Below are 21,965 nucleotides of genomic sequence, written 5' to 3'. Positions count from 1 at the left end.
ATAAATGAGTGAGATACATTTGCAGTTTGTAAGTGAATGATTGTAGTTTTTTGAAAGATTGGCTCATGTGATTGACCATTATGTGTTACTTGAAGCGGGGAGGCAGGAGTGAGTTAAAACAAGTAAAACAATCTTGGTCTACTAAAAAGTTTGTCTCCTTCATCTAATTTTCTGTTGCTGGGGTGGAGTTACTCAACCTGAGGTTGCGTGCCCCCTCTTGGAGTAGGGGCAGAGCACAAGTATGGGGTAATGAAAGTTCATGGTCCCACATCTAGAGGTGATCCTGGCAGTTAGACAAGTAAGTCTAACATCAGTACTGGGCAAATTAGTTGAAACTATAGCAGGGATGGGGAGTCTGAGGCCCGGGGGTTGGTTGCAGCTCCTGAAGATCAGAGATCCTCTGCATTGGGGAGCCCGTGCCTGTGCTCCAGCTCCCCTGACATCCACCCACAGAACTGGAGCACACAAAATCTACTAGCTTGTGTCCCCCTAGGCTCTGGTGTGCGAGGGGAATGTGAGTTGTTCTCCTCAATCAGACTTTTCACTTTGCCTCCAACTGAGTTTTCTGTGGGTCAGTGGCCTCCGACCCAAAAAAATTACCCCACTCCGAACTATAGTAAAGAATAAAATTATCAGACGCATAGATGAACATAACCTGTTGGGGGGGGAGGGAGTCAATGTGGTTTCTGTAAAGGGAAATCATGCTTACTAATCTACTAGAGTCCTTTGAGGAGGTTAACAAACGTGGGCAAGAGGAATCCAGTAGATATAGTGTACTTAGATTTCCAGAGAGCCTTTGACAAGATCTCTCACCAAAGGCTCTTAAGTAAAGTAAGTTGTCATGACATAAGAGGGAAGGTCCTCTTGTGGCTTGATAACTGATTAAATACAGAAAACAAACGGTAGGAATAAATGGTAAGGAATAAATGGTAAGTTTTCAGAATGGAGAGAGGTAACTAGTGATATCTCCCAAGGGTCTGTACGAGGACCAATCCTACTCAATATATTTATAAATAATCTGGAGAAAGGGGAAAACAGTGAGGTGGCAAAATTTGCAGATGATACTAAACCGCTCAAGATCATTAAGACCAAAGCAGACTGTGAAGAGCTTCAAAAAGAACTCACCAAACTAAGTGATTGGACAACAAAATGGTAAATTAAATGTAGTGAGGGTAAATGTAAAGTAATGCACACTGGAAAGAATAATCTCAACTATATATACAATATGATGGGCAATAATTTGGCTACAACTACTTAGGGTGTGTCTAGACTACTGAGGCTTTTTTCCCCCAAAAAAAGTGGCCTTTTTCTTAAAAAAAAAAAAAAAAAAAAAATTCACCTGCATCTAGACTGCTGTCGTGTTCTCTTCAAATTAAATTGAAAGAACGTGGCGTTTTTTTCATAATCGGTAAACCTACTTTTAGGATTAGATGTGGGTATACGATGGTTTTGAATACTGCGTACAGACATGATCGCCTTATCTCAAAAACGATATATTGGCATTGGAAAAGTTTCAGAAAAGGACAACAAAAATGATTAAGGGTTTGGAATGGGTCCGCAATGAAGAGAGATTAAAAAGACTAGGACTTTTCAGCTTAGAAAAGAAGAGACTAAGGGGGAATATGATAGAGGTCTGGCGTGGAAAAAGTGAATAAAGAAAAATTATTTACTTGTTCCCATAACGTAAGAGCTAGGGGTCACCAAATTAAATTAATAGGTAGCAGGTTTAAAACAAATAAAAGGACATTTTTCTTCACATAGCACACAGTCAACCTGTGGAATTCCTTGATAGAGGATGTTGTGAAGTCCAGGAGTTTAACAGGATTCAAGAAAGAAGTAGATGAATTCATGGAGGTTAGGTCCATTAGTGGGTTTTAGCCAGGATGGGTAGGAATGATGTCCCTAGCCTTTGTCAGAGGCTGGGAATGGGTGACAGGAGAGGGATTGCTTGAAGATTCCCTGTTCACTCCCTCTGGGGCATCTGGCATTGGCCACTGTCAGAAGGCAGGATAGTGGGCTAGATGGATCTGTGGCCATTTTTATCTATGCCTCTCACTCCATGAATGTTCTCCTGTATCTGAAAGTAAAGCGCTCTGTGTCTCATGAAGCCACTTGCTTTTTGAGAAAGCACTCTGTGTCTCATGAAGCCTACTGTAGAGGCCTGAAACACAGCAGACCACAAGATGCTCATGTTTATCTGTAGATATAAGCAACATGCCATAGGCCCAAATTTCTTTTTTTGGTCCTATAACAGTCCACGGAGTTGTGAAAGTATATGCCTTATGTCTTTGGAGCAATCCGTGGAGACTCACTATAAATATATGTAGCTGTCTACTGAATGAGACGTAGGGAGGGAAAGCTATAAAATGAGATGTCAAAAAGAGGAAAAACAGTATGCTGTGGGCACAGGAACAGAGTCAGGAAAAGCAAAATTGAAGCAGAAGAGAAAACAATATAAATATGGCAGCATTCGACAAAGGGAACAGACAGAGGGCTTCATCAGAAAAATGTTAAGAACTCCTGTTGTGGAGCTTTCCTGTTCCTGCTGCCTTTTTTTTTTTTTTTATCAGTATAAGGTTGGGGAATGCAATCCAATACCATGTCCAAACTTGCATTATCCCTCCCTTAGATCAGATGAACATTTTGGAGGAGTGATGCACCAAATGTAGTTCTTCTTTTTTTTTTTTCTTGTTCCAATAAGGAACAGAAACCAAGACTGGTTTCTTGAGGAACAGGGAAGTAACAGTGGCTATGGGGAACAAGAGGAGTTTACGTTTCCTTAGTTTTTCTTGTAGCTATCAGAACATCTTTGGAGGGCTGTGAGGGATTTAGGGTGGTTTCTGCCTGACACAGGGCAAAATACATCAGTGTTGACTTTTGGTACTAAACCTGAACTGTTCTAATTCAGTATGAATCATGTTTCTAAAATGTGAAACACAACTATGCTGTTAATATAGCACTAGCTTAAAGGTGTAACACAAAACCACTATCTTACATGTATAACAAATGAAACAAAGTAAAAGCTTTTTTTAATCCGGCATGTTGGGGGAATGAAGGGGCTGATAAGTGGGAAAAATTCCAGTTAATTAAGAGGGATAGAGTTTGGATGTGGAGTGTGGCTTCTGGAAGGGAGTTTAGATGCGGGTGTGGGTTGGAGTGTTTCAGGATGCTGATCCAGGAGGTGCTCATCTTGAGTGGCTCCCTGCAAGTGGTGATCTTTCCCTGCCACTCCTGGTAGAGGCACAGCTAGGTGACTCTGCTGCCTCAGTCCCATCCTCCTGCCTCCCCCACACTCCTCAAGTGGTGGCTCTGCAGCTCCCATTGGCTAGAAACCAACCCCTAGTCCAACAGTCCTAACCCTTCAGTGCTGTTCCTCTGCCTAGGAGAAGCAGGGACATATTGCCATTTCCAGGGAGCCATGTGGGACCTGCCAACCAGACTTTATGAAGATCAGAAATGCTAGTTTATAGAGCTTTCTAGTTGGTATAGAGCTGGGTAACACAGCTTTTACTGTAGTTTCTAAGGGCTCATCTAGACTACTTAGAACAGGGGTCTCCAAACTTTTCTGCCCGAGGGCCGCATTAACTATCAAACAGCAGTTTGGGGGCCGACTACACACTTGAGGTCCAAATAAAAAACAATCAAAACATGGATGTTGTTTTTAATTATTTATTTAATATTATTTTATTCAGTTATTATTTAATAACACATTGATACACCACACATGAACACCTGTATTAGTGTGAATGGTGAAATTGTTTCCTGGATGCCAAAATAGCAGACATTTCTGGCTTTAGAAATCATTGTTTGAAATTGGGGGTGGTGCTTGTCCTAGTCCTGCAGGAGGGGCTCCAGAACGGGGAAACTGCTGAGAACTCATTTCCACCTGCGCAATGTGATGAAAATTGTAAGCACCATAATCCTGGCAATACGTTCAGCCTAAGACACTCACACTTGAAGAGATGTGATCGCTCTCTCCTATCATGCAGGGAATGAGGTGACAATTTGTAACATAGCCCCATGGAACAAGGGGCATGCATTTTAATGGGAAAAGCTGGTTTGAAAGCAGACACGTTATCACTTGGTAAAGGAAGTTGGAAAGCAGTGCCCAACGCTCCCACAGACTGATACCCGGCAGGATATCGGGATGAGAGAGACCAGACGTGGAAGGGAGAGGGATGTTTCTTCAGGGCGCACTGCAGGGACCAGGGCAGCGCGCTAGGCACGGCACAGCGTCACCCAGAGGCTGTGCCACAGCAACCAGACCGCCTCCTGCAATGGGCACCAGCTTCTCAGCCCCGCCCCCAGAGAAGTAGCCCCTCGCTCCTAGCCCCTGAGAAACCACCGTCGGGTTTCCTCCCCTCCGTCCAGCCTCCCGCGATCCTCTGCTGCCGGGTCTGATCCGGAGCCCGCCTTCGAGACCCCCCTTTTTCGCCTGGCCAAGCGGCACGCGGAGCCGTCCCTGACCTGGGCTACCTGCTGTCCCGTGCGCGCGCTGGAACCTCGCGCAGCCGCCTGCGAATCCGTTTCTCCCGCTGACACCAATGCTCGGACTCAAGCTCTCTCCTTCCACCGCCGCAGCCACCCTCCGCCTGATTGGCTCTGGTTGGTGCACGCGGAAGAAGGCGGGGCCAGACAAAAAGGTCTCCACGGGCCGGATGAGAGGGCCTCGCGGGCCACATCCGGCCCGCGGGCCGCAGTTTGGAGACCCCTGACTTAGAAGATTCAAAAGAGTATATGAAAATTCTGTGGGAATTTGCATATCTTCTTCCGATCTCACTTCCGAAAGCAAAGCTTCAAAAGTGAAAGTAATCAAGACGGGGGGGGGGGAGGGAGTGGGATTTGGCAAATCCCTCCCTTTTTCAAAACCCCCCCCCCCTTTTTTTAAAAGGAAAAAAGAGGTTTACGTGGCTTTTCAAAAAAGGAGGGGTGGCCAAAAAACCCTGCGTTTTGATTACTTTCACTTTCAAAAGCAAGATTGGAAGAAGATATGGAAATTCCCGTGGAATTTGCATATCCTTTTTTGAATCTTTCATGTAATCCTAGATGAGCCCTAAAGGAAAAACTGCATGTTGGGTCAGTATGCACCAGCTTTGGTTAAATAAATTGACAAATGTTCTATTGTGTCTAATAAACTCCAAAAATACTTGAAGCCCACAGTAAAAGGAAGACTAGTAAGTTTTTATCAATACACGTCACATTTTATTAATAGAAATGTCAAAAGGGTGATTTAATCGAATAAGATGGGATTGAATCTTTATTTGCCTGCTTTAGATTAAATATGCTGTATTCATCAGAAACTGCTGTATGGCTGTTTATTTCTAGATATATTTGTTCACTGGTAGAGGTTCATATTAACTAATAAATGTCTAGTTAAGGTCAAATTAGTCTAGTTATCAGGGCAGATTTGTTCTATAAGCAAAATGTTTTTTGAAAATTCTTAAATATTTGCATTATAGACATGAACGAACACAGCTCTCGAAGTCATAGTATTTTCCTTATTAATGTAAAACAAGAGAACACCCAAACTGAACAGAAACTGAGTGGAAAACTTTACCTTGTGGACTTGGCAGGTAGTGAAAAGGTAACTTTTTTTTTTTATATTTGAAAACTAAAGAAACATACGTGAACCTGTTTAACATACAGTTTAGGTTGCTCAAGTATCAATTCCTAAGGGGATACAAATTATAATATTGACTTCTCAGTCAACTTCAGGACTCTTTTCAACTCCAGTGCTCAGATGTGAAACCTCAACTCCAGTACTGCGTAAGCTAATTTGATCTACTTCCTATTGACAGATACAATTGACTTTGGTAAAATGTGTAGTGACTTTTTGTACATGAAAAAAGTAGAATGAAGTTCATTTTCTCCATTTAAATGTGATATGACAAACTGGAGCTGTGGCCTGAGATTTGGTTATGTTGGAATTGAAAGGGAATTTGTTGTGAAGCTGGTGGTGTAGATTTTGAGTAAGTTGTAGTTGCTTGTATTAATACTATCCTAATACATTGATCTGTGATCACATTGACTGTAAATGCACTTGTGAAACCTTAATTCTGAGAAAAGGCCGTTGTGTGGAAATTTCTTCCTTATTTTGATTAACAGAATGAAGTGGAGTCATCTTGTGAACCACTCTGCCAGTATTTACAGGGTCTTGCTTGTCTCCCTGCAGGCCTATGTTAGGCCTGAGTGAACTGTGTTTTTAAAATTGGGTTTGGATTATAGCACAAGCAATAGGTGCAAAGCATTTGACCAAATAGAATAAGATCAGGAAAAAGGGAGATTGTCTATGTTTAAGTTTGTAATGACCCTTGAAATACCAGCCTTACCTCAGCCCAAATCTTAAGATAATCAAAATAGGAAAAAGACTGATTGGGTCCTCATCAGGTACAGGGAAATTAAGGAAAAATTAGGGGAAAATATGGCAAAGTGAGATGAGAAAAGCGTGGAGAGTGCAGGTTTCAGTTAAAGTACAATTAGTTAAAGTACAATTAAGAGCAATGACATTGCTTGTTCATTGATCATATAAAAAGACCTGGTTTTAAAGGTTTCTCAAGAGCTTTTCCCTTGCCCCTCTGGAATCATGCCATGATGGAAAGGCATTTTCCAGGCCTGACCCAGTTGTGAGTATATCGCCAGAGGAGTGCAGCAAAAATGACACACAGTTTAGAAAATCTAATGTACAAGGTTAAAAAACTGACCATGTTATGTTGTTGAATCTCCTTAATTGTTCAATTGGTTCTTAAAAATAGTCAGACACCACAGTTTTCCCACAAGTTGTGTGCTCACCTTGTGGCATATATATTGTGTTCATTTTACACTTAATGCTTGTTTACTTAAAATAAAATGCAGCTTCAAAATTATTTCAATGTAGATTGGGAGAATGTGAGGGAGGGGCAATACAGATGATAGAACTGCGGAGCTACGCATGGCAGCAGATATGGGGATGGTGTTAGCAGGAACTAGTGACTTTATTTTTATCCAGGAGCCTCAGGTACCTTCTGAGGGAAGTGAGGCTGCAGTAATTTTCCACTGTAATCTTCTCTGTAAACTTGTAGCGTCAGGAACCTGTGTCTTAAGGTTTTTTTGTGACAGAGGCTGTTTCTGAATCTGCTCCATATATAGTCTGTATGCTGCGACAGAAACACCCCTTTCAGAGACACAATTTTTTTCTTTGAAGAGCCTTGGGTTGGTCACCCCGGTCTAGTGAGTATATTTGGTCCAACTTTTCACCCAAATTGAGTTTTCAACTACATTTTTTTAACAAGAAGTGTCTGCATTCCTTGGGAAATTTTTGATTTTCACTGAAAAAACTGAGTAGTCTTATTTCAAAATGTGTTTCGGTGGAAAAATCAGAATTTTTCTCAAGGTTGTGTGGAGAGAGGGAAGAGAATCCAGTTTCCCGGCTGACTTTACTAGTTAGTGGTGCAACAGTGATAATACTTTTTAAAAAAGAGTAAGCTATTCAGGGTTTTTTATAAACACCTAACCTGAAAAGTGCTTCCCAGGATGTTTGCTTTGTTCAATCTTTTTTAGGTTAGTAAAACTGGAGCAGAAGGTGCTGTGCTAGATGAAGCTAAGAATATCAACAAGTCTCTCTCAGCTCTTGGAAATGTCATCTCTGCTTTGGCTGAAAGCAGTGTAAGTGCATTTTTTTAAAATCCAGAGACACAATACAGATGCAATAGTACTGAGGAAACATGGGCTGAGATTTTCAAGTCAACACATGGGATTTAACCACACATCCCCATGTGCACTGTCTGAAAAATCTCAACCATTTGTATCACTGCACTTTAAAAATGCAACAATGTCTGCTAGTGTCATTCTTGCTGTGTAAAGCAGAATTTTAAATAAGCGTATATAACATCAGAAGATTATCTTAACGGATGTTTCATCTACCCTAAAAGTATAAAGTCTTGGACATAACATTTTTATTTGGAAGATTTGTGCTTATACCACTCTGATGGGTATCGTTTAAGAATCTGAAGAGAATTTATCTTTACTATCCTCAGTGGAGGTGACAGCCTACATAGGCCCCTGGGCATGGCGGAGAGAGGACTCCGTACTCCGTGAATCGGGGAGGGATGAGGGACACCATCCTTCAGCACTGCCTGAAGTGCAGCATTCTTTCCCCATCCCCAAGCATCCCAGTCCTTAGTGCTGCCTGGAGTGTTCAGTTCAGCACTTTGTTGCTCTGGCAACAATTTAAATGATGCAAGGCTCCTTGAATCACTGGGCCATGGGGCACTTGCCCTCTCCTTTCCTCATCGGTGAGCCTGACTGTTCTTCCTGGTAATTTATTGATCTTAGCTGAATTGAGTGCAGACAGATCCTTATCCAACAAACTGTATCATTAAGTCGATCAGTTCTAACCTCCTCTTTTAAACATATGCTAATCTATACTTTTATTTATTCCAGAGTTACGTTCCATATCGTGACAGTAAAATGACCAGAATCCTTCAGGATTCATTGGGTGGTAACTGTAGAACCACTATTGTAATTTGCTGCTCTCCATCATCATACAATGAATCTGAAACTAAATCTACACTCTTATTTGGTCAAAGGTGAGTAAACAATTAAATGCTTTTAAGAAGACACATTTTGCCTAAACTAGAGAACATGGAAGAATGAGAGTTTCAAGTAGATTGGCAAGGTATGTATCCTTTACTGCAAGCTATTTTCAGTTTAAGCCCTACTTTGTTATCTCCAAGTAGTGATTCTTCAAAAGTTGGTGTTTATGTAGAATTTACAAAATTAAAATCCATGTATGTCTGGCATTGGAATTATCTTTATGGTTGACGTTAAGGCCACCCACTGGTTATTGAACATATGGAACTTCTGCATAGATGATTGGAAGGAAGATGTCTGTGATTTAGAAGAGGAACTGATTAGTGCAGTGTCGACTGGCTGTTTAATGACTTACCTGCTTAATCTTTAATGCACTATGTGGTCATCTCATCACAGCCTTACTGAAGGCTTTCTGTTTGGAATGAATAAGGACACAGGCACAATATTACATTCATTGGATAGGCAGTAATCTGACCAAATTATGTATAGGCTCAAATCTCAGTATCAAACTTGTTCAGCCTGGCTATTTTTCTGATCTTTTTGTCTAGAGCTAAGACTATTAAGAACACAGTTTGTGTCAATGTGGAACTTACTGCAGAACAATGGAAAAAAAAGTATGAAAGAGAAAAAGAGAGAAACAAGACACTGCGTAACACCATACAGTGGCTTGAAAATGAACTCAACAGATGGCGCAATGGTAAGAAACTATGAATTTTTGTATTCTCTGAATTTTAGGTTACTGAAGATTGGCCACACCTGACCAGTCTGACTAATTCAACTAAACTGATTTGTAAGTTACTTGCAGCTCTTTTACAGTGAGTGTGATTTGCGGAGCACCTCCCTTCTCCGGGGGAAAGGGAGCTTGGGGCTTATGCCGTGCATTGGGGTGGTGGGGTTAGGGGCTTCTGCCTTGTAGGTGGGAGGTCTCAAGGCTTTAGTCCTGTGGTATGGAGGGTATCACCCCCATGATGCAGAGCTTCTGCTCTGTTTACACTACGTGACTCCATCGACGGAGCCATGTAGATGAGCTTTGTAGACATAGCAAAATGAAACGGTGATTTAAATAATCTCCACTTCATTTACATCAAAATGGCTGCCACCAATCAGCTGTTTGTTGGCTCAGCGCGGTAGTCTGGACGCTCGGCAGTCGACATCATAAGCCTTTGTCGACCACCCCGTTATGCCTCGTGGGATGAGGTTTACTGGGGCGTTCGACAAAGGCTTTTGATGTCGACCGCCGAGCGTCCAGACTACCATGCTGAGCTGACAAACAGCTGATTGGCGGCAGCCATTTTGATGTAAATGAAGCGGCGATTATTTAAATAGCCACTTCATTTTGCTATATCTACAAAGCTCATCTACATGGCTCTGTTGCTGGAGCCATGTAGTGTAGACATACCATGGCAGGCACTCCATCATATCAAATTTGGAGGGTCAGTAAATCTGGCTCCCCTGGACTAGATGATCATCTTCGTTCCTTCTAACTTTAGAATGTACAGGTAGTCCCCGAGTTACGTGGATCCGACTTATGTCGGATCCGCAGTTACGAACGGGGATTTTCTCGCCCCGGAGGACTCGAGCGGCGGGACGCCTGGTCCCGCCGCCCGCCTCTTCCTGGGCGAGAAAAGCTGCTCCCCGTCTCCCTGGTCTGCTGCGGGAGCCAGCAGACCAGGGAGACGGGGAGCAAAGTGGCGGAGGACCCGGGGCCGGACCCGCGGCCGCTTCCAGATCAGCTGGAAGCCCCGCGGGTCCGGCCCCGGGTCCTGCGCGGCTTTGCTCAGCGTCTCCCTGGTCTGCAGACCAGGGAGATGCTGAGCAAAGCCGCGCAGGACCCGGCCCGACCCGCGGCGCTTCCAGCTGATCTGGAAGCGCCGCGGTCCGGCCCGGGTCCTCTGCTGCTTTGCTCCGCGTCTCCCTGGTCTGCTGGGGGGGGGACGCAGCTAGTGTCCCCCCCCAGCAGACCAGGGAGATGTGGAGCAAAGCCCGGGGCCTGTGGTAGAGCAGGTGGGGCGCTGCCGGTTGGTCCCACAGCACCGCTCCTTGGCGCTACTGGACCAACCCGGCAGCACCCCAGCTGCTCAGCCCCAGGAGTCCTGATTCAGCCGCTGCTGAAACTGACCAGCGGCTGACTACAGGAAGCCCGAGACAGAGTTGCTCTGCCCCAGGCTTCCTGGAATCAGCTGCTGATCAGTTTCAGCAGCAGCTGACTTGGGGACGCCTGGGGTTCTTAAGTTGAATCTGTATGTAAGTCAGAACTGGTGTCCAGATTCAGCGGCTGAATCTGGATGCCAGTTCTGACTTACATACAGATTCAATTTAAGAACAAACCTACAGTCCCTATCTTGTACGTAACCCGGGGACTGCCTGTATGCACCCCTGTAAAATTTTTAAAAATGGATATATCAAGAACTGATAAATTCATAAACTGCAGTGTTAATCTGAACTCTCATCTTTCGCTTTGCATTTCATGGCTTGTTATAAACATAACGATACTTAGTTCTGGGTTACCGCTTTAGTATTGCACTTGTTTTTTGCATTTTGTAGACCTATTAGCTGCTATTCTTTTCCAAATAAGAATCAGTATATTGAGTTTATTAAAGTTTAAAAGTTAGTTGTGGTAGAAGTTGAAAGTGTCTAAATGAGAGAAACTGTTTTTTATCCTTATATAATATAGACATTGACAAATCTATTTTTCCAGTTCAGTTCACATGTTGCTATCAGATTTTGCTAACAGTTTTAACTGGGAGCAAACTTATAGGCACGTTAATGGTTTTTGAAAACTAGGGTTGCGTAATTTTGAAATATGCTATTAAAATAGCATATAACCCCCCACAGTGCAACCGCTGGCCCTGCTGCCTCCAGCCCGAGCTCCACCTCTCCTGGAGCCAGCCTGGGGCTGCATTCCCCACTGCCAACCCTACTGCCTCTGTCCCTGGCTAGGGCTGCACTTCTGAAGCTGGCCAGCCAGGGCTCTCTGGTCCAGCATCTAGTACCACGGATGTTGCTGAACCAGAGTGTCCAGATGTTAGAGGTTCAAACTCTACCATAGGAATTGGTGGATTCTCAGTTTTTCATATAAAGGCTAGATCCCTTTCTGAAAGGTATGCTTGAGTTAGCCTAACTTATTTGACTACAGCATAAGAGTTATGGGGCTCATAAATTAACTGGGTGAAATTTAAGGCAGGATAAAACCTTTAGCCTGTCTGGTCTGACTTTCTGTGTATGACAGACATTAAACTCTCTGAAATATTTTATTAACCATTTAACTAATATCTATCATAACTAGGGACTATCTAATTAACTTTTCAGGATTATTTTTCTTTGAAAGGCATTTCTACTATTAACAGTGATAAGAGAACATATTTTTAAAATCTTTTTACTTAAGGGGAGACTGTACCATTTGAAGAGCAGTTTGACAAAGAGAAAGCCAACTTGGAAGCTTTTGCACTGGATAAGGATGTTACTGTCAATAATGATAAACCAGCTGCTACAATTGGAGTGATTGGTAATTTTACTGATGCTGAAAGAAGAAAGTGTGAGGAAGAAATTGCTAAATTGTACAAACAACTTGATGACAAGGTATATCATTCTTGTTAAATAGAAGACTTTGTGGTAAGCATGTTTGGTGCTACAGTAGTTATTTAATTCAGATAATCTTCATTTGCTAATACAAATGAGCATGGTGGGTGTACTTAATCCATGGTCTCACTGAAGTTCTTATGGATTAAACATAACAATCACCTCATTTAGGACTAATTGGCATTCTCCTTATCAGTTTTAACAGAGGCCGGAGATTGAAAAGCTTTAAAGAAAAAAGTAAAAGTGAACAGAGTGTAGTATGTGAAAATGGAGGGTGATGTAGGAAGAGAGCAGTCTTGTAGAATGTTCTTCGTTCAGTTAGTTGAAATGCTCTTGATTAGTTGGATGTCTTGGATACTGAGTACTGCATTGGTGGTGGAAAGTAATGGGTACTGTGCAATTAAACTGCCATTTGAATACAGGCAGTCCCCGAGTTACGCGGATCCGACGCAATTACGAATGGGGATTTTCTCACCCCGGAGGACTGGAGCGGCGGGACGCCTGATCCCACTGCCCGCCTTCTCCAGGGCGAGAAAAGCTGCTCCCTGTCTCCCTGGTCTGCTGGGGGAGCGGCCGCGCTACTGGACCAACCCAGCAGCACCCGAGCTGCTCTGCCCCAGGCGTCCCCAAGTCAGCCGCTGCTGAAACTGACCAGCGGCTGACGACAGGAAGCCCGAGGCAGAGTTGCTCTGCCCCGGGCTTCCTGGAATCAGCTGCTGATCAGTTTCAGCAGCAGCTGACTTGGGGACGCCTGGGGTTCTTAAGTTGAATCTGTATGTAAGTCGGAACTGGTGTCCAGATTCAGCCGCTGTTGAAACTGATCAGTTTCAGCAGCGGCTGAATCTGGACACCAGTTCCGACTTACATACAGATTCAACTTAAGAACAAACCTACAGTCCCTATCTTGTACGTAACCCGGGCACTGCCTGTAGTCTGTTTTGGAAAAGCTGAGATGTTGCTCTCTTGTGTGTTATATTTTAAGAAATTTTGCCATTTGCTTACATGTCTTTAAAATTAAAACAATATTACTAAATAGTTTCAAGTAATGAATTTATCTAAATGCAGGAGAATTTTCATCCCATTTACTTTGCTTGGGAGTTAGGGAGGAAACATGTCTTAATTTTTGAACTTGGAGAAGGTACTATGACATGCACAGATGTAGGATTTTAGTGTTCGGTGCAAGGTAAATTACTACAAATACACTTGAAATTAGAAGCCTGTTGTATTGTTTTCGTATTCCTTTTGAGGCAGTGAATTATCAGTCATGTATTTAATTTGATAATTGTTTCAAAAAAGAAAGGTTGATGAACAAACAATTCTTAATGTATATTTAGGATTTTTGAGTGTTCAAACTGTTCAATGGGTTACTGGTTTTAACTGCAGGATGAAGAAATCAATCAGCAGAGCCAATTAGTAGAAAAGTTGAAGACACAAATGTTGGATCAGGAAGAGGTGAGTTACTGATTTTTATTTTACTTTGAGTTTTTCATTGATACAGAAATAATTGAGGATAATGAAGGGAAAAAATTTAAGTCCTAACTAATTTTTCAGTAAACCGGTTGGGTTAGGACAGTGGTCCCCAACCAGTATATTAGGATCAACTAGAAGATCTTGGAGGGTCTGACAGGTGATCCTGACTGGTTTGGTCAGGAAGCTATCAAGCGCTAGCACTTCAGTTGCCCCTTCACCCACTGTCATGCTGCTCCTGCCTTCTGCCTTGGAGGCTCCCAGGGCAGCAGCTGTGCAGGGTGTGGGAGGGAGAAGAGGGGGGTGGTGTCAGGGTGTCCCTCCTCCCCCACTTGTGTACCTTATCTCCACACAGAGAGAAAGGGATGCAATGCAACTGTCACACTCACACTGTGTGTGTCTGTCATTCTCACAAACACACACTGTCCTTCACACTCATCTCCCAACCCAACACTTAAGTGGAGGGTTGTTACTACTTTTACTACTTGCAAAGTGTGTTGTTTTTGGATTTTGACTGGTCTGTGCATTTCATAATTTTCATTTTTCACTTTAAATTTAATTTTTTGAGTAGCGAGTTCTAAAATGCTTAACTTGTAGTGACTTGAGTAATTATTTGTATGGTTGCTGCTGCTGCTGGAAGAAATTGTGGGCTCAGTGCCAGTAAGTAAGGTGCAAAATGTGGCACCATGGAGCCATTGATGTCCATGCCAACTTCTTTCAGTAGTGGTGTAGGGCCAGGGCAGGAATAAGCTTGCCTTAATGCCGCTGCTCTACCACCCTGAAGCCATCTCAGTTCAACAGTGCACAGCTAGAGCCTGCTTCCTGAGCCTCTATCCCAGCCCTTAACCTCCTCCTACACCCAACCTCCTGCCCCAGACCTGAGTCCCCCTGCACCCAAACTCCTTCCCAGAGCTTGCACCCTGAATCGCCTCCTGAACCCCAGTCACCCACCCTGGGCTAAGCCTAGAGCCCCTCCTACACTCTAAACTACTTGGCCCAAGACCAGAGTGTGCACCCGAACCTCTACCTCAGCTTGATGAAAGGGGGATGACTGAGCAGAGTGAGGCCTCAGAGAACGGGTGGAGCAGGGGCAGGACTGGAAGGAAGCAGGGCAAGGGTATTTGGGTTTGGGGTAGATCTTACATTGCACTTAAATTGAAAAAAGTGATCTTGTGGTTAAAAAGGTTGGAGACCACTGAGGTAGGATAGTTTCTACATAAGCACATGGGTTTATTCATTACCACATCATAATCATTCTCCTGTTTTTAAACGCAAAATCTAACAGTTCACTATCTATCTAGGGCTTCCCCTTTGGAGAAATGTGACCGGTCGATATCTACAGAGTCACAAACCCTTACAATTTAATTTAAGAGTTAGGCATAATATGTATTCCCCATGTTTTCCATTCATATAAAGAAATCAAAGTCATCTCAGGAAGTTTCAAAATACTTGAGTGCCTCTGTAGGAAGAATATGAAACGTGGAAATAAACAATGTGTAGTGAGTTCATTTTTAATCGTCACCATAGTTTGATCACAAAACTGTTCAGTTTTCCAAGGCATTGAGTTGTGACATAATTTGTAAGTACAGGCAGTCCCCGGGTTATGTCAATCCGACTTAAGTCAGACCCCTAGTTACAAACGGGGAGGGGGTGCAGCTAGTGCGGGGTGCCTCCCCCACTGTTGCCGGCGCGGGAGGCGCTTCCCCCCAGCAGACCAGGGAGACGTGGAGCGGCTTTTCTCGCCGCGGAGGACCCGGGCGGCAGGACCGCGAGACGCGCCGCGGTCCCGCCGCCCGCATCCTCCGCGGTGAGAAAAGCCGCTCCACGTCTCCCTGGTCTGCTGGGGGGGAGGGGGGCAGCTAGTCGCTGCCCCCCCCCGCCCCAAGCAGACCAGGCTTTTCTCGCCACTGGTCAGTTTCAGCAGCGGCTGAATCTGGACGCCTGGGACAGAGCAGCTGGGGCACTGCTGGGTTGGTCCCTGCAGCGCCGCACCTCGGTGCTGCGGGGACCAACCTGGCAGCACCCCAGCTGCTCTACCCCAGGTGTCCCCAAGTCAGCTGCTGCTGAAACTGGTCAGCGGCTGATTCCAGGAAGCCCCGGGGCAAAGCAGCTCTGCCTCAGGCTTCCTGTAGTCAGCCGCTGGTCAGTTTCAGCAGCGGCTGAATCGGAGACACCTGGGGTACAATATGTACCAGTTCCGACTTACATACAAATTCAACTTAAGAACAAACCTACAGTCCCTATCTTGTATGTAACCCGGGGACTGCCTGTAGTTATCCTTTTATATATGTTGGCTGGGATATAGTGTATAACATAATGTTTTTATTTATGAACTCTATATGAATCTGCTCTTGCTGTGTAACACCAACCAAAAGCTTCTAATTTTTTACAATGTATTTAAAAAACAAAGCTTTACCAAATGTTTATTTCTCTTAATTTTGACAGTTGTAGATTAGCTAATATTAATATAATCTACTTTCCATACAAAGCTGATATGTTTTACAAAAATTTCATTCAGCTATTGAATTTATTTCTTAATTTTAGATGCAATGCAACCATTTGCAGGAGGAAACAGAAGGGGAGCCTTGGCAACCTTGTCTGGCTCTCCTATGTAAGAAAACAGATTTACTTCATTTTAAAAATTTGTCTGAGGCCATGTTTACACTAAAGTTGACTTAAATTTTGACAGCTGTCATAAGCAGTTTTAATTACTTTGGTTGTGCATCTCCACTATGCTCCTTGAATTGGTGGAACATGTCCATAGCCTCGATGCTCTTGCATCAGAGAGAGACTGTTGCATTGTTGAAAGCTATGTTACTGTGCAGACCACCACCCTCTACCTCTGGGAGCTATGGGAACAGATCACAGTACATCATGGGGATTTGCTCACCCTCCCATGATGCAGTAATTTCAGTCCCATCGTTCCATGGGCTTTCAACTTCATTTTGCGCTAGTTTTCAACAGCCGTTGTTAACTGTGTGCCTGCCATCTCTCTCTGAAGGCCATGGATCCTGAGGTGCTTATCAGTCTGGTGATGAGCATTATGAAAACAAAGGATCAGTACTGCAGTATTTCATGAGCTGCAAATCAGAGTGAATCTGTGATGCCTGCCATGCTATTTCCCATGGGAGGAAATAATTTAAGATTGCTGCTGACATTCATGAAGCAGCTGCACACAGTGGATGGTCAGTACTAGGCTTGGGGGATTGGATTGCACCATAATGCATGTATGGGATGACAAGCAGTAGTTACAGAACATTCAGATGTGCAAATCCACCTTCCTGGAATTCTGTACAGAACTCATCCTAGCACCGTGACTCAGGGACTCAAAAATGAGAGCTGTTCTCACTGTGGAAAAGTGAGTAGTGATCACTGTGTGGAAGCTGGTAACTCCAGACGGCTACTAGTCAGTCATGAATTGGCTTGGAGTTGGAAAGTCCACCATGGGAGCTTCAGTGATTCAAGTGTGCTGGGCCATTACTGATCTCCTGCTATGAAGGACTGTAACCCTCAGTAATGTGCTGGAAATACTTCATGGCTTTGAGGCAATGGGATTCCCTAACTGCACCAACCGGAAAAGCTACTTCTCCATTGTTTTGAAGGCACTGGTGGATCATCAGCACCATTATACTGACATCAGTGTGGGGTGGTCAGAAAAGGCTCGTGATTCAAGCGTCATAAGGAGCACTGGATTATATAGAAAGCTGTAAACTGGGACTTTCTTTCCAGACCACAAGATTCAAATGGACAGTATGGAAATGTCTGTTATGATCCTGAGAGAGACCATCTACACCTTGCTCTTGTGGTTCATGAACCTTACACCAGGAATGTAGGCAGAAGCAAAGAGCACTTCAACAGGTTCAGCAGGTGCCAAATGACAGTTTACTGTGCCTTTGGCCAATTAAAAGGTTGCTGGTGCTGCCAAAAATATTCTGATGGTCATTTCAGTTTTCTGCGCTCTGCATAACGTATGCAGAACAAAAGGGAAAAGGCTTCCTCAGGGCTGGAGCACTGAGGTAGATCAGCTAGATGCTAATTTTGAGCAGCTGGATACCAGGGCAGTTAGACTGGCACAGTAAATGGGGAGGGCTATTTGAATTATGAAGGCTTTGAAGAAGAATTTTGACAGTGATTCTAAGTAATGTCTCTCTTCATGATGCATTGAGCTAGGTAATATTAACTTGCCACACTGAAGAAGCACTGTCATGCTTGCTTTCTTAACTTAAATTGTACTGAGCAAATATTCATGCCTGTACCCATTTTTTTGAGTCCTAGCACCAACTAAAATGTATGACATACACATTCATTTTATTTAAAAAACTGAAATTTAACTGGATAAAACGCACATTTTCTCAGTGGGACATGGCAATGAGGAACAATCTCATGTTTACAGCTCTCACAATTACTGTAACTTCATCTTTCATTCTGAAACCAGTACTTGGAGTGCATGAGGCACTGCAAGGGGCTGGGAACTTGTGAGGTATGTGTCTGGGGAGTGTATGGAATGGAGTTCTGTATTGGCTATGGGGGCATTTGTGCACAATTATGCTCTGATTGCTGGCTAAAGAAGAACTTTAACATGACTGGCCCCCATGTTCTTTCCAGGCTATCCTGCTTGACTCGTTAATTGTCTCCCTCTATGCTCTTGTTTTGCTACATGCTGCATCTGTTGACTGTAGCACTTTGTGAAACATATTCTCCTTACTCCTTCTGATTTGCCGCCTTATCTGATTGAAGTGCTAAGTAGAGTGTGAAGTGCTCAGTTGAGTGAGTTCTTTGCAGAAGCCAAAGAAACTAGGAATGGAGACTATATTTTGAGTTCACTCTCACAGCTGTGAATAGCACCATCTCTGTGTGGATGTGGGGTCCAAGGCCTCCCCTCCTTCATTCCAGACCCTGCCTTGCTTCTTCCCGTCCCTGTTTCACCCCTTCCCATGCCTTTTCCCTTCTTTCTCAAGCCCCCTCTCCTAAGTGATGTGATTACCTGGTGCCAGGCGCTGGGATCAGGCCCCTCCCACCACACTTGCTACAGTGACAGGAAGCAGAGCAATGCAGCTCCAGTCCAGTGTGCTCCACAAAGCTGGCATGATCAGCTGGGAAGATGCTGTGAACTGTCCTCACTAAGCAAATAGGAAGAGGAATTTCAAAAATTCCTATCCCTTTAGAGCAGTGGTCTCCAGCCTTTTTAAGCATGAGGTCATTTTTAGAATTTAAGTGCAATCCAGGATCAACCTCAAACCCAAAACACCCTTGCCCCACCTCCTTTCCACCCCTTATCCAAGGCCCTGCCCTTTCTCACTCCATTCTCTCTCCACCATCTTCACTCTTCTGGGGGCAGGGACTTGGGGTGCAGGAGAAATTCAGGACTGAGGCTGGGGTTCAGAATGGGGGCTCCAGCTGGGCACTGCTTACCCCAGGTGGCTAAGGCAGACTCACCCCTACCCTGGCCCTGCACCACTTGCCCAACAGTAGCCAGCAAACTCACTCCATTCCTGCCCCCCTCTGCTCTGTAGAGATGGGGTACAGAGTGGAGGGAGAGGCACCCTGACATCCACACACACACACACCCTCCTTCCTCTTCTTTCCATGCTCTGCACAGCAAGCAGGAGGCTCCAAGGGGTGAGGGGCACTTCTAAGGGAGAGGGCAGGAGCTACACAGCAGTGCTGAGAGGAGCAGATGAAGCACTTGACAGCCTCCCAGCCAAACCGCTCAGGATCACCTATCAAAGGTTCCACAATTTACAGTAGATCCTGATCTACTGATTGGTGACCACTGCTTTAGAGAAGGAACGCATGCCTGTGTATTTTCAGGACAGCGTGGTTCAAACGGTTGTCTAGAGCAGTCATGATGGACATTATGGTACACCTTCTGAAGGCCAGTTAGGGTAATATAAGCAAGTATGGTGTCTCTCTTCTGACACTGTGTGTTTATTTAACTCTGTTGCAAAAAGCCCTATTATCTTTTTGAAGTGGCTTTCTTTTGTCGACATAGTAGAAGAGTTACCAATAGGAGGACCATTGTAGTATGTACACCTCCTCTGCTTTGTCAGTGAAAATTCTGACCTCCACAAAATTCTGTAGTGCAGACAAGGCCTGTGCTTCAGAAGACCATGACCATGCTTTAGAACAGGGGTGGGGAACCTATGATCTGTGGGCTGGATCTGGCCCTGGCTTGCCTGGTCTGGTCTGCAAGGCTTGGGGCTCTTCTCTCCCCCCTTCCCCTTCTCCTCCCCAGCATCAGGGAGCCTATACTGGCACTCCAGTTCCCCTCCCCCCAAAACTGGAGAACCAGTGCCGGCTCCCAGCTGCGAAGGGTAAGCCCTGAGCCTCACGGGCTGGAGCCAGCACGTGGACTCTGATTGGCGGGGGGAAGGGGAGGGAGGAAGGAGCTCTGTGCACTGCTGCTTCCCCTCCCCTCTGGCTTGGAGAATGGCAGCACAGGGAAGCGCTTGCCTGGAGGCTTTCCCCGCTGCTCCTATTGGCTGTAATTCCAGTTAATGGGAGCAGGGGGGTGGTACCTGGGAGCAGTGAGGGATGCAGAGCCATGTATGCTCCTAGGAAGCTGTCCCAGATAAGCACCTACTCATCTCCCTCCCCCACCCACGCCTAAACCCCCAGCCTGCTCTTGTACCCTACCTGCTGCCCAGACTTCCCCACCCCCACTCCACTCCACCCACCCTCGCACCCAGACTCCTCCCACACATTGAACCCCTCATTTTTGGCCCCACCCCAGAGCCTGTGGGGCCCCACACAATCTACCTGCTTGGGAGCCCCTTGTCTCTGGAGCTGGAATGTGAGGGGAGTATCTCTTTCTGCTGCCAAATCAATGAAGTTTTGGGGGTTTTTTGCTTCTCATAATTGTGTGGTCCCCAACCTGAAAGATTCCCCACCCCTTCTTTAGAAAACTGTTAAGTCCAGTTTTTCAATATTTTGAAAACTCTCCATTCTGCTTGTTCATATGCCTATTCAGTAATGAAATATTAAAATACAGAGAGTAAAGTTCTGGCCCTGTTGAAGTCAGTTTGGAGTTTAGAAAATTCTAATGACACTGATTAGTAACTTCTTTTAAAGTTCACCAGGAAGATATGCTATATGAATTTTAGGCCTCCATTCCCTCCCCTACAAGATTTAACTAACAATTAACTTACAGTAAAAATGTCAAGATCTTGTCAGACCAGATATTACAACCTGAGCTTTGTCTGCCATCCTTCTACGCTAACAAATAGTTTTTACCATTTGTTAATTAAAATCCTATTGTACTGAGGATAAGTACAGGGTAGTAGACCACTTACAGATCCTAAATAAGGCTTTATACTCTAGGAGAAACTCTTCAGTGAATTCGGGGTTACATTTGAATTTTTTCATTCCACTCAAATGACAACTTATGTTTAATTATTTTTTTATTGTTTGTGTAGCTTCTAGCATCTACTAGGCGGGATCAAGACAATATGCAAGAGGAGCTGAATCGCCTCCAGACTGAAAATGATGCCTCTAAAGAAGAAGTGAAAGAAGTGCTACAAGCCCTTGAGGAACTTGCTGTCAACTATGATCAGAAATCTCAGGAAGTTGAAGATAAAGCAAAGGAGTATGAACTGCTTAGTGATGAACTCAATCAGAAATCGGTAGGAAATCAGGACAGAGAATTACTAAATATCTATAATGTGACTTTTGTTATTAGGAAACATGTTTTTTCAACAGCATACATTTTCTTTTAAATGGCTTTTCTGAGTTAAGAGCATGAGCTTTAGCTTTCTTTCTGATTTGGAATTGCAATAGTTCTGATTTGATTATATAAATCAGATTTTGGCAAATATTAATCTGATGTGTAGCTAGCATAACAAATCATAGTAAAATTGTATTTTCTATCTTTCCCATTATATCTGCCACTCAAATTTTCCTTCTGGGGCCTTGGCTTGGAGTTATTGTTTTTGAGGAGTTATTCATTATCTACTAATTTTTGTACAATTCACATGGTTTTTTTTTTCTTTCAGGATTCTGTAGCAGCAGGTTGTATAGTCAGTTCTGTTTTCTGAAGTGAGTAGAGTTAGGTGTTGAGTCTCGACACGTTAATGCAATAGGCAATTCAAACTCACTAGCTTAACCTAGGGGTGGAGAGTAAGAGTGGAAAGTAGACAATTTTACTGTATTGTTGATGAGAGAAGTGTCTGCCTGCCTTACACTTTTGGTGTCCAAGTCTTTGATTCTGTGTATCTGTTCTGTTCGAGTACAGGCATTATGGTATATCACCAACCAGAAGGTGGAGAAAGATTCTTTTCTCTACTTTCTATTTGAGCTGCTTCAGAAGTTCTAATGTTTGTCAGGGTTTGGATTCATCAAAAAAAATTTCTTCT

General features: G+C 44.1%; 1 protein-coding gene across 2 annotated transcripts in view; it reads left to right on the top strand.

The window, feature by feature from the left end:
• Positions 1-21,965, top strand: part of KIF5B (kinesin family member 5B) — a 65,861-nt gene that overhangs the window by 22,196 nt on the left and 21,700 nt on the right. For both annotated transcript variants that reach the window (XM_075922660.1, XM_075922661.1), the window contains exons 8-14: positions 5,460-5,584; positions 7,537-7,641; positions 8,419-8,564; positions 9,117-9,265; positions 11,954-12,147; positions 13,531-13,599; positions 21,030-21,236. In XM_075922660.1, coding sequence (XP_075778775.1) covers positions 5,460-5,584; positions 7,537-7,641; positions 8,419-8,564; positions 9,117-9,265; positions 11,954-12,147; positions 13,531-13,599; positions 21,030-21,236 — 995 coding nt within the window. The remainder of the gene's footprint in view (positions 1-5,459; positions 5,585-7,536; positions 7,642-8,418; positions 8,565-9,116; positions 9,266-11,953; positions 12,148-13,530; positions 13,600-21,029; positions 21,237-21,965) is intronic.

The sequence above is a fragment of the Pelodiscus sinensis genome, chromosome 2 (genome assembly GCF_049634645.1).
Source record: "Pelodiscus sinensis isolate JC-2024 chromosome 2, ASM4963464v1, whole genome shotgun sequence".
Taxonomy (NCBI): domain Eukaryota; kingdom Metazoa; phylum Chordata; order Testudines; family Trionychidae; genus Pelodiscus; species Pelodiscus sinensis.
This window is presented reverse-complemented; position numbering and strand designations above follow the sequence as displayed.